The following is an 18,594-nucleotide window of genomic DNA, read 5'->3' as shown; positions in this document are numbered from 1 at the left end:
GGATTTACAGTCTAGGCTACATCATACATGTAGCCAATGTACAAAAAACACTAATTATTCAATTAGTGTTTGCTCTCATTCTAGATCTCTCAATTCTCGATTTCTTTGATTATAGCACAATGTTTATCTACATGTAGTGTTTTGGTTACTAGGCAGTTCTAAATTTTGAAATTATTAGTGGTATTATTATTATTATGCTGTTCACAAAGGTTTTAAAAGTACAATTTATTGCTTGGAAAAATGTTTGTAACCATATACTTTTTTTAGTATATTCCTGTACACCGATAACTTTAAGACTGTCCTGTTAGTTATCAAAGATAACTTTGCACGACTGGGAAAATTTTCTTAATTTTCTTAATCTTCGTCACTATCACTGTAATTTGTTGTACTTTTCTGTTGACTGTTGTTAAAGTTGGTGTTGCCCTACAGGTTTGTGCAAAACACTTATTAATCGTTTTTGAAAACAAAATGGATTTAAACATAATTTATTGCATGTTATTATGTGGCGAAGTCAAACTCAAAAACCATTTCAAAGAAAATGGATGCAATCAGTAAAAAAAGCAGAAATGAGGAAGCTTAATTTATCTCCTGTCGCGGCGGCATATCATCTTACACAACAAAAATCTACTGTTTACATTTCTTATTTTAAAAAGGATTTAAATTAATAAATGGCATTGAAATCAGCTTTCTGAACTAAGACAGCAAATTCAATTTGGTCCAATGATCAAAGAAGGGAACACTAATACTACTAAATTTTCAAATAAGGCTCCGTCAGAATGGGTATACACTGTACCATCAAGACACACGATGTCTTTCACGTTAAGAGAAATTGAAAGGAAGTCTTCAATCGTTTGTTCTAAATGTGTACAACACATACACGATAATAATTATCATGTGTCCTATATTTAGCACAACATTATCAAAGAATCAACAAAACTTATCCTTATGTCATATGAAATCATTATACTCTGGTTTCCAAATCCAGAAATGTCTTAACTAAACTTCGTCATGGGAGTAAAAATTGTAAACTTGATTCAAGACATTACAGCAAAACATAATGAAACCAAATTAAACTTTACATGTAAATCCAATATAAAGTGATCAACATGAAATTTGAACTTTCTCCAGTATAGAGTGGTTCAGTAACTCCACCAAAGCAATTTATAAAATAACAGCGATATTACGTGTGCTCTCATTGGTCGATAGGTGCTTTAAGATGAGAGTGTATTAGCACTGTTGTGATGTATTAGATTCGCGCATATAAAACTTGAGAAATATTTTAAAGAAACAATAGAGAACTTTTTCCGTGTTCAATACATAGCCTCATCCAAATGCTTAGGGAGATTGGGAGACTTCTCAAGAGTTATGCAAACCCTCAACAGCATCTCGGGTTGGCATAAATGTCTCAAATTCTCTTTTTTCTCTCTTACATGTACACGAAGAAAGTTTTAAAAAAATGTTCTGTTAAGTGAGATATATCTTACTATCAATATTTTAAAATTTCAACAAGTTCCTTTTCTCCTCTATTTTTGCAATAAAAGCAAAAGTATAATTCAAGAGCTGTTTTCTAGTCTTTAATTTATCGCAAAAATAATAAATCAACGATAAAATGTCTGCACATTAAGCTTGTGCAATGATTGTCTCTCATAGCAAAATCAGTGTCCAGACCTTTTTTCTAACCAATTTTAACATGGAAATCAGACTTATGTGAGAGTCTGGGGAGAAAGCGCACTGATCAACCAGGCCAGCTGTCGAACGCCAACTTTGAAGTGTGATCAGCATCATCTCCTAGCTATCAACATTCATATAGTGAGAAAGTAAAGTGTTCATTTACTCACCTGCAGTACTAAAACTTTTTAGTCATTCTGGCAGATGTCTCTCAGTTGATATTAACTGTGTGAACTACTGTACTTATCGGGAATCCAGGTAGACTGCCCAACATATCTGCCTGTCACAAAGGGTAGTTAAAATTAAATCATTAGAATCTGAAGCAAGCATGCATGTATTAATAAGTTAAGTGAAAAAAATATATGTCAATTGCTGGTTTTCAGTGTCGCGCAATTCAAAATAGATCAAACAAAAATCAAAACCGGTCAATAGATGAAGTCCAGAATCTGGGAAATGAAAGAAGGTAAAGACTCTCGCCAAAATTCTGGTCACAGCAATTTTTCTTACGCGAGATATGCGGAGAAATGTTTTACCCAAATTTATAGGAGAGGGACATCGGGGGGTTCTAAACACCGCAACACCGCGGATGAACTGTTCAGATAGCCAAGTTCCCCGAAATGAGTCACTTTTTTAACCATTATGACAGCTCTCTAGCCCGTCATGTAAATGCTGCGTCACGCAAAAGCTTAGAAATGCAAGCGCAGTGTATCACAAAACCAAGAACCCATTCGGAACGAAAATTTGTATGAATATTAGTTTTCAGCTGCTCTTATACATCATTAAAAAATCTCAGGAAGATCAATAGTTTTGTAGTTCGAATTTTGGTGACGTCATGTGAAAACCAGCTATAGGTTAACTAACTCCCCTCTTAAATTTCAGATTAAAAGCAAAAACACAATTGAGCTGTTTTGCATCGTTAAGATCATTTAAATGGCATTTCTGCATGAAGACCAGTACTTCATGTTTAAGGATCGCTTTAAGAAGAGAATTGGTCAGTGTAAAACACAGACTGCTGACTGAGTGTAAAATGTGTAGCTCCAGAAAATATCATATCTCCCCCACGGAGAAGATTTTTTTTTATAATTTTTTGTGAAATCTGATAAAAAGATTATGTCATTGGAAAGGCCTTGACTTGAGGAGTAAAATGCCGGAAACCGTTTTTTGCTATGATGATTATTTTTCGAGATATGGTAAGTTAAATATTTTTTGTTGTCCCCCCCGGAATTTGCCTAACTATACTGTCCTTCTTAAGTCAGTCTCTCTGGTTTATTTTTTTCAGTTTTATTCTAGGAAGGCTAATAATCTAGAAAAATAGAAAGCTTGATGTTGTCAAAAATCGTATGGTTTTAGAAATTTGATTTTCGGCTTTGTTAGGATGGTATTAACAGTAAAAAAACGGGTGACGTCACAGGTTATGACGTAACAAAACTAATTTTAACGCAATAACACTAGAGGGATAATTTTTTATTCCGATTTTCTTCTTTACTTTTGCTTTAGTCATCTGGTACATCACATGTGCAACATAGCTGCATTTGCTGGAACAAAATTACGGCTCCAATTTGGGGATTTTTCTCAAGGGGGGACCCCATATTTCGCAGAGTTATTTTTCATATTTAAAAATGCCATATTTCATTTAATTTTTGTGATATGGACAAACGTTTTTCAGGTTTCAACTCCCCTTGATGTGCTCTTTCGAACACATTGTAAAGAATATGCAAATTAAAAGCTTCAAAAGTGGCAAAAAACATGACGTCATCACTGTGACGTCACAACTTTGACATTTACTGACATTTTCCACGTAAATATAATTGGCGATAGGTCTCCTGCTCATCTGCCAAGTTTGGTGTAGAAAGAGTGAATACTTTTCAAGTAATGCGAAATAATGTGAAATACCCAAGAACTGACGAAACATTTGGGGGGTGGTTTGGCCCCTACGTGTGATGTTACTGAGGATATCAGTGAAGATTTCAATTACTGATTCAATCGCCGTATACGATAGAGGTGAAACTGAAAAAATAGATTCTTCAAACGTAGACAAAGTTTTGCAGGGAAACCCAAAGTTACGATCCTTTCCTATCCCAAATGGAGTATAGCGTTGATAAAATATTTGCATACTCTTGAATCCAAAACTGCGTACCTGTATAGTATTGTGAGGGGTTGAAAGCTTCAAGAAAGTTCACTTCGTAAACTTAAAATAATAAAGAATTGACCGTATATCATAAACTAACGAACATATCTTGAATACTGAGTATCAAACAAAAAAGTTAATTCGCGTAATTACCTCGCAACAGGCCTGGTTTGAATGCTGTTACATCGTGTATGCTCGGCTGGTGAGCGACCTCGCTCCTCCAAAGTTTGCCATTACTAATTTCTGTCTATAACCTTAGACATTAGAGGAAAGCTTTAAAGTGCCAAAGAGCCTGAAGATGCCTATCAAGAGATAACTTCAAGAGGACTGTCGAGAGAGTGGCGTATTCAGTCTCTCTTGCTCTCTTGGTGTGTCATGGTGATGTTGAAAAGGCATGAATAATCAAAAGAAATTATTTGCAATTCATATTTAAAACGAGAAATGGAATGGTGCACATTTCAAATGTATTAGGTTTTGAGGTCATCTCTCAGACATTTCGGGAAATCTCTCGGTTGGAAATCAAATTATTAGAAAACCTTTAAGAAAACATTTGTGGAGATTATGGAATATGTACTCCTCTCATTTTGCGGATTGGACAGAACAAGGAAAATTTAATGGGCGTGGTGAAAACGATAAAAAAAAGAACTACCCTTCCATGATATCTTGTTATCATTCCATGCATTTTCTCTTCCTTTTCATTGACCGACAGCCAACCACATGACCTGCAAATAACTGCCTACAATTCTAATCCCTTAGACTGCTTGCTCTCTGGTGGTGCTTACAAGTGAAAGTCATCAAGTATATATCAAAAGCGAAACAACTTTCTAAAAGGTATTACACTTATGTTCTTTTTCAGTTAACACATTGAACTGTACTCAACAACAGCGACTAAGGAAACAAACTTTTGCTGACCAAGACATCTGGGCTGTGAATTTAAAGACACGCGGGAGTTTGACTTTGGCTTTAAATTAAACTTGAATGATGTGACATCACACCAGTTTTCAGTTGACAAAAACGCAGGTGATCACACTTTGAACTTAACTCCACAACTGAACGAAAGGGTTCAATTCTGGGTTACCAGAAAGAAAATTTATATATTGATATGTAACATTTTGTATTGGCGTATATTTCCAAATGTTTCAGTCGCACTTAATTAATGAAATTTGTTCGCATACTCTATAGTTTAATTCGTGTTAGAAATTCGTAAGTTGACTATAAAAAGAGACGTCTTTTTCATAATGTTCCTGGACTTTATTGCTCAACTGATACAACTGTTTCAAATCTTTTGATATGAACTCTTATAAAACTACAGCAGTGCAACATTCTATCCTTAGTATATCATGGTTTGCCTAGAGAGTCCAGTGAATCATCACGTGTAACGTGCTTACTGCTGAGCTTTTGGAACCTCTTCAATGAAGATCCGGGATATTGTCGCCCAGCCTGTGTAAGCGTCAGCATTCTTGTGGCCAGTGTTGCAACTTCCAACCCAGAATCCCACTCGCACCTTTCCCTTGTGGATGTTATTACAGTGACCTTCAATATGGCGGTGACGATGAAGATCGTGGTTCTTGCCGGTTTTCATGTAGAACGCACCGTCAATGGAGCCAGGAGAGCTGCACTCGGTGCCATTGAAGGTGAAATACCAACGACTACAGCAGCGGTCACAATTATAAATCCTGAGGTTGCCAGCAAAGTAGACATGGAGGGCAGTGTCGGTGAAGTTCTTCATAAATTCACAGTTCTGCAGTTAATCAAATTAATCAATCTCAGTGAAATTAGAAAATCACTTCAAGCAACAAAGGGACGAGAAACAAGTAGGACTGTTGTAGAATAAACTAATCAGTAATATCAATTTGTCAAAAAATATATATGAGCTTCATAAGACACTTCATTTCTCTAACTTGGGGAGAGAAGGGTCAGTTGAAAATCTTGCTAATAAAACTAGACTCGACATTGTCAATGAAATGCTACCCATTCCAGAGTACATAGGACATTTACCCTTTCAGGTGAGGGCTGCATGGGTCAAAGAAAATAATAATCAAAGTACGCAGCTTCTAGGCTTTTGTCGATTGTGCTCGTAAAACTGGCATATTATGCTCCTAACACTGCTCAAAATTTTTGGAAATTATGCTCGATTTATGCTCGTTTCTCTAAATTATGCTCCTAGCACCAAAATTATGCTACTTGGTTTTTAAGCAAAATAAAGACAGAAAAGGGCGAATAAGATAAAAGAAGGAATAGCACCGATGGAAACCGCCGTTTTCTACATTTCTAAGCATCCTGACTTGATTGTATATTAAGGCGGCTCAAAACAGTAATATTTCCGTGAGGCGCCTAGACTCTAGCGGGCACTTCAGCACCAGGCATCACGCTATCACCCGAGGGGTCGCGAGATTAGATGTATTATCATACATTGAACTCACTATCTCTTTTCTGATTGGCCGAAAGCGTACGGTGAATTTTCGAAATCAGCGCCTGAGACGTCATCTAGCTGCAGATGATACAATAATCATGTTAAGGACACTCCAGGTCACGGGTAATCATGTCATGTATGACCGCGGTGCATGATTTCTAAGGGTAATCATGTAAAGTTCGAGCGCTTTGTGTTGGTTGCCGTTTAAGTGAGGAAGCAAAAACATGACTTCCATTTTTTTTTTTGTTCGGTGTATAATAAGACAACTATTAGATTCGGCTTTCGTGATATCCAGAAAAAGCCTTCGGCTTCGGCTGATAACCCTTACCTCGACCTTGATTATTCTGGATATCACAAAAACCTCATCCCATTATTGTTTAAAGTTTGCAAAAATCAAAACAAACATGGCGGCGCGAGGCCTACTTCGTAAAACTTTGTTTCCAAGAAGATTAGTAAGATGTTTGCGTTATCAGTTATCTATACCTTCGAGAACATCCATCCTTCAGGCAATTTCAAAGGAAAAACATTCTTTTAACCTTTGTGCTGGAACGTAAACGAAAATTGTGATGTTGATGTTGCGATCGATCGCGCCGGCCATATCATTCTAAAAAAAACAGCAAGAAACTAGTCTGCAGGTTTTCTTCGTTCTTTCTACTTGGCCAGTCTCACCTGCGGGTATTTATGGAACTCCTCTTCTACCGCTTATGCTGCTAACGACAACAGCGAAAAAAAAAAACACTATTCGCGGATCCATTGATCTGTCCGCGTGGAATTGCGGGCTTTACTGACCACCTTCACGCTTGCGCAAGGGCCGATCTTGCGAAGTCGAGATTTTAATTTGCGCGTATAGATCGGGCGCAAAAAAGTCCTTAACCACGAAGCTAATATCTCAAAAACTAATCCGGTGACCCTAATTTTTTAATGCAAAAAATTATTCAACAGCAAAACCAGAATGCATGTGCGAAATTGTAAAAAAAATTGTGGAGTGGAAGTTCTCCAACTTGGAAATTTCCATTTTTTTTTTTTTAATTTAAGCAAAAACTACTCTACAGATTTTTTTTATAATTTCCCTGTTTCTTCTTCTATGAGTAACGAAAAGATTTTTAGAAAAAACAAATTGTGGTCACCGACTTGGTCAGATGCAATTGATGGTAAAAATTGGGTTAAGTTTGTTGCTATGCCACAGAACAGTGCAACCTTAATCTATGACTTAAACACAATGAAAGGTACAGTAGAGAGTTACCTTAAAAGAATTGCAGAGCCATTCAAAACAACACATTTCCAAGCCTGAAAAATCGCACCTAGTTCTATAAATCTAAAAAAACACCCAGAAAACTGCTTTGAGCCACTTTAATTTCCGTTATTTCTTGACTTTTTAAGTGAAATCCAAGATAGCGGATCCAAGATGGCGGGTCAAATAACGTCATAATCAACAAAAATGGTGTCACTTTGTAGAGCAAGCTCAGGGCTATCTAATCTATGTAAATGTATTTCTTTGTGCCTTAACAGAACGGAAATCTATGAGAAGGGTTCCTTCAAACCTTCTTCCCCCCCCCCCCCCCCCGCCCTTGTACAGTTGTACTACGCTGGGGGTATAAATTCGGTTAATTCGCTCTTAATGACGGTTTCAATAAACGCTCTCAGGAGATTGAAGCTCTCTCTACGACATTACTAGCTGCTGAACCATATGAACTGGAACTTGGGAAGTGCTGAGATCGACGACGAGGACGCCATCTGAGATCATTATGCTCAGACAGCTCACTACAGATTAGTATCACGAGGCCAAAGAACAAGAACAAGGCGACCCGACGATTACAGTAACAGAAGTTTTAAAAACAGAACAAGTTAAAAGACGTATATCTAAAACGAAATTACATCACTTCGTGAAGGCAGAACAGTCAAAGTTATGCTAGCAGTGCTAAATATAGATTAAGGCTAAAAGTTATGGTCGATTTGCTAGATTATGCCAAAAATTAGGGTAGCACGATCAACAAAAGCCTACAGCTTCCGCCCTGTTCAACGATTAACTTTTATCCCATAGTTTTAGTAATGACAAATGACAGAACTTTGTTGAATATATTATACACTCATGCCGTGAATGACTTGCCTGGATCACACCTGAGTCTTTGCCCTCGCCCTTTTTCCAGGTGCATTCTTTCCAGTTCATGTGGGAGGAAAGCTGAGGCGATCCTGAAGTTCCACTCTCACCTTTCTCCCCTCGCTGTCCCTTTTGGCCGGCGGGGCCCTGAGCTCCAGACTCTCCTTTATCTCCTTTCTTTCCTTCCGCACCGGATGGTCCTTGGGACCCAGTCTTCCCCGGGCTGCCCTGGTCTCCTTTGGCTCCGTCACATCCATTACGGCCAGGTGCCCCAGGGGTACCCGGCATGCCATGCATACCGGGGATGCCATTTGTACCTGGTTGTCCACCGTAACACATTGAGACCTGTGTCAGAAGAAAGATCAACACCTTGAGTTCTGTGAAGGTCCCAGCTATGATAAAGTGACAGGAAGAGCCTTGATTTAAGTCTTCGTGTATTTAGTCAACAGCAATTATCGCTGTTTAGAAGCGATAATATCATCACTATTCTCGTTTTTCTTATCTGTCTTTTTCCCCCCCTTTATTTTAATTCGCACAAAAAAGAGGGAGCTACTCACATTGTTGTCACATGGTTTGCTGCTGACATTACTGGCGGTCGCAGAGGCCAAGGTTATCAACACAAAAAGAAGTAGGAACAACATGATCAGCAAGTTCTCTGTACGAGGGTTTCCCTTTAATATCATTAAGCCTGTAGAGATAAATGTCAGAAAAGTAAACAAGAATGGTCACGGTGACACTTAGAGTTTATCCTGTGCCTTCTGGAAAACTTCTTTAGTCAGTTATTCCACTGTTTCAGAGTTTTCCTACATTTTCCCTTTTGATCGTTCTGAGTTAATATCATGTGCTTGAAAATTAGCGCAGAAATGATTTTACTCTGCTGGAGGCCATGAAAATGAATAAAGTTCTTAATCTAATCGCCAATAACAAAATAAAACCATGACGCCTACATTTATATTATTGGTTTTTATAGCACAAGAGATGCTGAGTACTGGTGACTGTCGAGAGCTGCTTTAGCTGTTATGAGCGCTCAGTTTGGTTCCGTGTTGCTTTTCGTTCAGCGATACAGGAGTGAAGTATTCGGAAGTCCATGAGAGACTTTGCAGCATTAACTTCAATGAAGTTGTAAAAGAAAAAGTAAGAATTACGCTAGAAAGAAATAATTCTTTGATTCGTTTTAGTGATAACTAACCCAGGAAAGGCAAAAAAAAAACAAAAACAAAAACAAAAACAAAAAGACTGTACAGCTTAGTCGATTAAGTTCCTACCTTCCACTGTGGCAGCAATCATCTTAATGAAAATGATACTGCTATCAGTGTATTATTTTATCTTGTTAACCGACAAATGGAGATTCATGTTGAAACACGTTTACTAGCAAATTGCGTGCAAACGTTAAGCACTCTCACTGGTCAGATCATGTCTAGCCTGACCAATTACGCGGAATCTGACATTAATGTCAATTTGTTTTGTGTTGGCAAGTTTCACGTTAAATCGTGTTTTAGAACTGTGTACGTGTTGTGGACCAAAAGTACTTTTCCAAAACAACGACAACGAGCCAACTTTCTCCATTTTTGAGTAACAGGTTCCTTGAAAATGCAGGTAAAGATGATTTAGACCTTTGCCTAGAACGTTTTCAAAAAAAAAAAAAAAAAAAAAGACAACGGCACTAATATGTTTAATGAGCAGACGGCGATAATCTTCGCTTCTGTGAATTTTTGAAGCTTTTGTTCAAATCCTTGCTTTAAGGCGTTGGGACGTCTTTCATTTTCTTTGCCTTTATGACGCTTGGACAAATTTAACACGGTCTTAGAACCTTTTTTTTAGTCATTTATTTACTATTGAAATATATGTGCCACACTGTCAGCTCATTGGTGGCCTTCTCTCGTCGCGTGAATGAACAAGGTTACAAGTATATCTGAAAAAGCGCCCCAATGCTGTCAATAAGTCCTTATCCAACATTTACAAACTCAACAATGACGAAAAGGCTTACATTTTTATCCCGTTACACTTTCTTTTTTTGTAAGGATCCTTTTTGAATTAGAAACCCAACAGCATTGATGGTAAAAGCGTGTACAAATAATCCAGACAATTCTAATTTAACTTACTTTCTAAACACAAATCGTTACAAATCGAGTGATTTTAAGGAACGAGTAACATTGCAAAATGGCAACACTAAAAGGTAACCTCGTGGAGACAGCCCGACACCTTCATTAACGCATTGCCGAACACAAGTATTCTGCTATCGGAAAACACTTTTTAGAAGTGCACGGTGACGAAAACTTCGATTTTCCCATGCATTTGTTTATTAGTTATAACTCTATTTCTGTTTTCGAGTACTTTGATCAAATATCAAACACTCATTATTCGACGATGAGCTAAGCACTTGCTCCGATCTTTTGCTAAATATTGGTAGTTACTTTTTTTAAAAGCCATGAACACTAGTGATACAACATTGTTATATAATAACATTGTCGAAAGGAAACACGACTTCAGTGGTATAGATTTTATACACAGATTTTTCTTTTGCACAAAAGACATATCGTTCAACGAACATATCACAGCCAAATGATTTGTCAACTGATGCGTTTCACCTTGAAATATAAGTAGCGTCACTGCATGATGCGATTTTATTCCCATTTTGTATCGAATAACAAAACCGACCTTTTAAGAAGCGTTGATACTAGGCTGATGAACGCAACTGCAAAAAGAAGTTCATTTGAAACTTGTAACATTCGTTTGATCTTATTTTTTGTGTTGCTTTTTTCCGCCAAGACGAAAGCTAAAAGATACTGATAATTTATATTACGCTGGTTTTGGAGAAATGAATTAAAAGCTGAAACATGATTGCTCTAGCGAGACGTGCAATGAATGAAATCACTTACCTTTGAAGCAACTCAGCCGTTGCTAGTGTGCCGTCTGAATGGAACAAAAAGCTAAACAGGGAAGAGAAGAACGAGTGTTAGATTGAACAATGTTACAAAAAAGGAAAGAATCAAAATAATAATAATAATAATAATAATCAACTTACATCTTAAACTTATAGCCCTTTCGCCTCTCCGTTCAGAAATAAAATGAACTCCTTCTTTGTTAGTCAGGCAAACTTTGTTTCTTTGTTTGTCGGTGTGAGGTTCGCGTAAGAACAAGTTTGTGAAACGGCATACACAGCAAAAGTCTAATGTACATTTTCACAAGCAAAGCTATTCGCTAAAACTGTTTGCTTTCTGCTCTCTGCCCAATAAGAACACGTGTTATAATTTTACGTTTTGCTCAGGCAATTTATTTGTTTATAGATCTTTTTTTAACGAATGAGTGCGAGTCACAGTTGTTCCTGTTTTCCTTTGTTTATTGGATAAAATTCCATTATAGTTTTTTTCAGCCGAAAGGCAACTTTGCTGTAATCAAAAAATTCGGATAATAAAAAGAACCCTTCTTTTTTACACTCCGAAGTCAAGTCCTGAAATAATAAAAGGTTTTAACACGTGCTTCTAAAATGAATTAAAGTCCAACTACAGACTCTGGGTAATTATCAAATTCCTTCTGTTTGTCGTACGTCTGATCTTTTCTAAAATGAAATACATCGTCAAAACCTGAAGGAAGTGCAGTTCTTGTTTCAAAGTTAAAATTAAGATGAGTGTTTTATTATAGAAGTAGAACGTCTTTGTCGTTAATCTTGGCTCACTGAAGTGTACGCAATGTTTATCACAGAAGTTTCGCTCAAACTTACGAATTTTGTATCTGTTGAGTTTAGTGTACTTAGCGATTAGATCGTTTTCTACGGGCTAAAATGAGAGTGTCTAAGTAATTGAATCGTAGTTTTATACAGTCCGCGCTATTTTTAAGGCCTCAATGAGGGCTCTGGGGTACGTTTTTTTCAATTTATTTTTCAGAATATTTCTCAGCCTATGAATCAATTTTGAAGATCTCAGATCTCAGCTATCAGTTAATAAACACGTCATTTCTCTGCTAACAGTTAAAATGTACAATTGATCAATTCAACCTGTGTTGTTAAAGACAGCAAAAATGTGAACGGTAACGATAAGGTAACGAAGTGAATTTACAACGGAAAAATATTTATGACGGAAACATATTTTCTTTTTACAGAAAATAATAACCTGACCCCTAAGATATTGAAAGAAAGTCCTAAAACATTTGAAATGAGTCTAGTTATAAACATTACTTTACTCTTATTGATATATTTAAAATCTCATACTGCTAAAGTATCCGTCGTTGAGAGAACTCGACAACTAATTTACCCACAATCGAGTGATCTAATGTTTCAGTATGTTTACCCTGGCTATGGTTTATGGTGTACGAATTTAAAGTTTTTTCCATTTTCTCTAAATCTGGTGACGTACTATTTTTAAAAAAATTAGTGCAGGCTTCTCAGTTAACACTAGATCATTTACCTTTGAATAAACTCAGCCTCTGAGTCGTCTGAGTCTGTACACAAAGCTAAACAGTGGAACAGAGAAGTTAATGTTAGATTTAACATTAAAACCTTTGAGAAAATTTACGAATATTCAATAGAATTGCAAACTTACATCGTTAAATTCTCCAAGCAAGAAACTAAATTCTCCGAGGAGTTCTCTTTCCTTGACTTACTGACCACACTGTTTGTTACTTCCTTTGTTTGTTTAGGTAAATTTTCGTCAGAACAAGTTTGTGAAACAATGGATTTGTTATGTACACTTATTTATCTTTCTAACAAAAAATGTTATTCGTTATTCATGTAGAACGGTTTGTTTAGTCGTGGATTTGTCCAATAGGATAAAGGTTTTTATTCTGTTACTTTAGCTCCTGCTGCAACGCGATATCAAACAAACCAAAGCGATGGATCACTTCTTCTTTTTTGTAATGATACGAAAAAAACTCATTGAATCCTTGTTCTTTAACAAATATCGCTAATTTAAAATAAAGACCAACAAAAATATTAACTCAAAAATGCAAAACATTCCATATACTTACGTTGCAAATGTCAGCCCAGAAACCTAGGATTTTAGAGATGATCTAATTAACTGCTTTCTTCAATTCCTGCTAAAGTGTGTTGCCTTTGTTGCGCCCTTAACGGCATAGGGAAACTGTTTATGGTATAATTGCATTCGATTTACATTTGAAAACAGATCTAAAAAACACTTAATATCGAGTCATCTTATTGCGCTGTACATGAGGAAATTAGTAATGGTTAATCAGAATATCCACACATTAAAAATCTGATCGCAATCTAGCCGCAAACGCAGAAACTCGCTAGTGCAGTCACTTGTGACCATCAATTTTTTTCCAAATCTCAATTTTGTTCTGTCGCAATGGAAAAAATGCAGCAAACGCTGGACGTTCGTTATTAAGTTTCTCTTCTTATTAAAAAATTTAATGAGACAAATCAGATACAGAGAGTATAAAATTATATATTTCTCAATGGCTTTCAGATAGAAAAAACGACATCACGGTCCATATAGACCTTCAATTCGTTTGCTTGAATCACTTAAATGGCTCTGATTTAGAGACGAATACTGCACTGATAATGTCAACGAAGGCCGTTGTCAACAACATAGTGTGCGCATTTTTCAATATATACTGATGTACCTCAAAATCTGCTGTGGAATACAGTTCAACTCAGTTAAATCTTTAATTTGGTATCTGACTCCGAGAATAACCGAACACAATGTTGACAATGCTGTGATCAGTCGAAATTGGATTGTTATTTTGTGTTTAACAAATAAAGAAGCCTAAGCCGTGTATTACACTGTGATAAAACACGACGGGCACTTGAGAACACGAGGGAAATGTAGAAAAAACGACCCGCAGGCTACCTTTCACAGTGTCATACACGGCTTAGGCTTCTTCATTTGTTTTATGACATAGATTTTACACGCCGCGAGTAGAAACAGCGAAGCACACAGATCGACAAGCTGACGCAATTTAATATGCCTCATCTTCAAAACTTTTTGCTGCCTCGCAGAGAACTCCATCACAAATTTCTTCAAAGAAAATGCTTTCCGCCATCTCTAACAAAAATGTTGACTAGAGATAATGTGGCGAAAAACAATAAAACACGCTTTCTCTATGTTTTATACTCTGATAAAACATGGATTTTTGATCAATCAAAGCGCGCGCAGGGTCCTATCTATATTATAATACTGTCTGATCACTATAGGTTAACTTGTTTTGAATGGGAGGAAAAGCCTCGCTAAAAGTAGTCAATTTAGAAACGAAAAGGGAAACTAAAAACAAGGCTAAACGCGGTTGACATGTAGAAAACGAAATTTAACACACGAGGAAATGCATGCAAAGGTTCAGCTTCTTTTGTTAGAGTGTGAAATCGTTCTTTTGGTTCGGTGTTTATGACTAATTGAATTATGAATTGTTTGAACACCAGCTCACCAAGCTGGCATTTACTGACTCAGAGAAGATACGCAAACGCACTTAAACGAAAAATAAACGAGCGACACCGATCTTACCTGTAAACACTTCCTGAAGTCTTTTGTTCTTTGATACGGATACATCAAAGTCCGCGCCTGGAAACATTTTCTTCAGATTGGAACCTCGAAATAGAATCTTGTCCCTTTCAGTTCGCCATTGAACACGAATCCATTGTTTTGAATAACTTGAGTTTAGTCCTGACACTTCTGCCAAAATTGAATGCCGCAATCATTCTTCGTTTAATCCAATGAAAGAAGAGATTTTTGGCTTTGTGTGGTTTGCTAACTTCAAAACGTCAAGTTATTTGAATATCGAGACTAGGTTACAGTAATCAACAATGAAATTTGTTTACTTTAACCAATTTCGATCTTACTCTTCATAATTATGCAGTTTTAAGTATTTGTTTTGTGCTTTGGTATCGTGAATACTGAAATGTTAATAACAAAACAATCCGTATACCTGAACAAACTTCCGCCAGAGTGACGTCAGAATTGAGCCGTGAAGAGTTTGATTCTTGATCAGAGCAAGTATATAGGCAACAAAAATAATTTATTACAAATGGAAACACGGTCATAAAAATTGTACAATCCCTACTGACTGACCGCATATATTGCTTCTTACGTCACTGTCATGTCATCAAGTGAAGTATATATCAGAAGCGAAATACCTTTCTGAAAGGCATTACGTTTGTGTTCGTTTTGACACATTGAACTGTACTTGTGATTGGAAAGCTTCATATTGTTTTTATGATTTCTAAAATGTCTGTATAAATTTTAAAAGAGAAATGGGACGAATACTTGCTCTGAGGAACTGTTCTTGACTGTTAAGTAAAATAGTGATACACTTTAAAAATCTTGACTACTATGACCATGTAGTAAACAGCCTCATCCAGTTTCAAAAAGTTTCATCGTGTATGATTTTCCATCGCATAAGGAAAATCATATTTCTACAACCACGAAATACTGTCTTGCATTTCAAGTTTTTAAATAGACGTTATATAAGACTCATTTTTGTGTATATCATTAAATCTTGAAAAATTTCGCGGAGAAAAAATAACTCATTCTCTTTCTACGTCTTCTTTTCTTTATTTTTCCTACAACCGATTTAAAGCGTAATAATTCTCGTAACTACTCAGTTCGTTTAGTTTTTACTATTTTGAGTAGTTTTTTTGTTTATTTAAGTTTAATGTATTCTTTTGCTGAGTGATATTCTATGCATTATGCAAAATAAAATGGTTGTTGTTGTTGTTGTTGTCCTAGACGCATCCTCCTTTATATGTTTTAATTTAAATGAAAGTCTTGAAAACCATTGTCATAGCGCAGCTTGAAAACGAACACTTTGTCAACTCAAGAACAGCGACTGAGGAAACAAACTTTTGCTGACCGAGACATCTGGACTGTGAATTTAAACACACGCAAGAGTTTGACTTTGGCATTAAATTAAACGTGAATGATGTGACGTCACACTTACTTTCAGTGTGACTCACTTCTTGTCTTTTTCAACGATAAGCAAAAAATAATTGAATCCTTGTTTAAAATAAATCACTTCTTAAAAAATACGGCCAACAAAAAAATATTCACTCAGAAATGGAAAACATTCCATCTGTATACAGGAATAATTATTTCTGCAAAATGTCAGCCCAGAAAAATTGAGATTTTAGCGAGATTATCTATTTATCTTCTCTCTTGCTACTAATGTTTCTTACCGTTGTTGCACCTTTAACGGCTTGATTTAAAGAAACGGTCGTGCTATATACCTGTGCATTAAAATGTGCTGTGGCATGGCTTGGCCGTTGAATGCAGTTCAACTTAGTTCAAAGTTTAATTTAGCATCTGTCTCCAAGAAAAAATGAAAACATTGTTGACCATGCTGTCATCAAGCGAAATTGGATTGTTTTCTATAGATCGTTTTCACTGTTACGCAATAAAAAAAAAAATAAAATAAAACGAAAACCATTCAGTGGATAAAGTCAAGAAATTGTGATCTTCCAGGAAATAGATAGGGAAGACACTTCTCCAAGTTTTAGGTTTGTGCGTTTTCCCAGATCGGAGATATTTGTCGAACTGTTTCGCAGAAATTTACAGAGCTCAGTATGGAAACGCCATGTTTGTGCACCTCTGTGGTGCACCAATATGGCGACGCGCCGAAAAATAGTGTAAATATCTGGAACTTGCTTTGGCTATCTAGGCGACTGATGGTCTGCACTGAACAAAACAAACATTTATATCAGCACTTTTTCTAATGATCTAACTTCTAAAAAAACTAAAAATCATGAGATAGGTATTTATTTTTTCCTAAGAGGGCACGGTAACGAATCCTGCGATCTGATTGGTTCTTAGCGCGGTCCGGATTTTCCTATCTCTGACCACGGTCACGGTAACGGCGGGAAACAGCGCAGGTGAAATTGTCGTGTTGGTCAATTTTCGTGAGTGAACTAGTGGTAATGGTCAATCTTTGCCCTTTTTACACTTCCATCGACAATTAACCAACGCAAGTTTATCTCTATTCACTTTTAAATGGCAAGGAAAGTCACTGTAAGTAAATTCAATTGAGTATTTTGAAGTTGTGACAGTTTGTTTGGTTGATTCTAGCTCGGCGCTGTAATGGCGCGTAATACTGTGTCTCCTGTGTTTCTCTCGCCACACAATTTTAAGCAAAACAAAAGTCAGTTGCAGTCGAGTTTGCCTCTCCGATTGTTTCTGTATTTAAGAGAATATCTGTGGAATACACTTAACGGATTTTCTCACTTTCTGCCACTCAATTTACGGTAGTAGAAAAGTCTGATTTCGAGTGAGTCGCAACGACTGATAGGAATTGTTCTTGTAGTATAACTTCAAACTTTGCACGAAATTTCACACCGAAAAAACAATTTTGGAGAATTTAACTGGTGAACTGGATGCAAGTAACATAAAGTATATCAAAATAAATCTGTTCTTCAATACATCTTTCTTTGTCTAGTATCTGAGTAACTTGCTCGTTCACTCGTTAGATTTTTTACGATGGTTTGTAGACGGCCCGTAAGCCAATTCAATACAGTTTCAATGACAAAGTTGCGTAAACAAACCCATTTGCAAGCCAATTTACCTCAGGAAAAAATAAATACATTATTTAGCGGCTTAGGGTCGGTCCGTATGGTGAAAATTTATGAAATTTCTGAAGTTTCTCTAACAAATAAACGGTAAACGGTACTAAAGTTGGAATTCAAGCATTTACCACAATGGAACCGAAAATAGGTGACAAAGCATGATAAATCTGACATGCTGACATAGCTCGCGCATCCACAATAGAAAATCGAGCGGTCGAGCAGAGGTTCTTCGCGTTCCTAACCGAATAGAAATAAAAGGGAATCTCTGTCTCGCATGGTAAAAACAAACTTAACTAACAGGGTGTAAATTAAAGATAAGTTAAAATAAACTGATGAAACAGAGATACGATAAAAAATCAAAAATCAAGGGAAATTAAGTAATATGTTTCTCCGCGGAGGTCAAGATCATCAGGATCAATTGTTCTCCTTTTTACAATTAAAAAAGCTTTCCTGGCCTTACGGATTGAGTATCTGTTGGAAAATAGTTTTCGATTGGGATTACTGTTTTGCATGTCGTTGGTATTGTGGTTGGGAGAGGAAAGAACGTGTTCTGCGACCGTATGTAGGGTTACTGATTTGGGGTTAGGGTTATCTATAGCATTAAAATTACAGCGGTCACATTGAATCACGTAGACGAGGTTTTTAGTGTTTCACAGGTCGAGTAAGATTTAATGAGGCGCGTATCCCAGGTGCAAAGAAGGTATAGATACTTAATCCATCATAAATGTAGGGGCAAGTGGCTTGTGATTAATTTTCTCTTATTTCAATTTACTTTGTCAATGAAGTTA

At 36.6% G+C, this 18,594-nt stretch overlaps 1 protein-coding gene and 1 long non-coding RNA gene across 2 annotated transcripts; both read right to left on the bottom strand.

Annotated features, from left to right (window-relative positions):
• Nucleotides 1–5,180: 5,180 nt before the first annotated feature.
• On the bottom strand, nt 5,181–9,609 carry LOC145466480 (uncharacterized). The gene is made up of 4 exons (XM_081450203.1): nt 9,573–9,609; nt 8,865–8,995; nt 8,317–8,652; nt 5,181–5,537 (listed from the first exon to the last, which is right to left on the bottom strand). Exons 1-4 carry the CDS (start codon nt 9,592–9,594, stop codon nt 5,181–5,183), a joined length of 846 nt encoding a protein of 281 aa, XP_081306329.1. The 5' UTR covers nt 9,595–9,609.
• Nucleotides 9,610–13,325: 3,716 nt separating this feature from the next.
• LOC145466540 (uncharacterized) lies at nt 13,326–15,320 on the bottom strand. Its single transcript, XR_014041926.1, has 3 exons — nt 15,181–15,320; nt 14,760–14,816; nt 13,326–13,364 (listed from the first exon to the last, which is right to left on the bottom strand). It is a non-coding gene; the product is annotated as an uncharacterized LOC145466540 (long non-coding RNA).
• Between the last annotated feature and the right edge of the window lie 3,274 nt (nt 15,321–18,594).

The sequence above is a fragment of the Orbicella franksi genome, chromosome 13 (assembly GCF_964199315.1).
Source record: "Orbicella franksi chromosome 13, jaOrbFran1.1, whole genome shotgun sequence".
NCBI lineage: Eukaryota > Metazoa > Cnidaria > Anthozoa > Scleractinia > Merulinidae > Orbicella > Orbicella franksi.
Note: the sequence above shows the minus strand (reverse complement) of the source record. Positions and strands in the feature narration are given on the sequence as shown.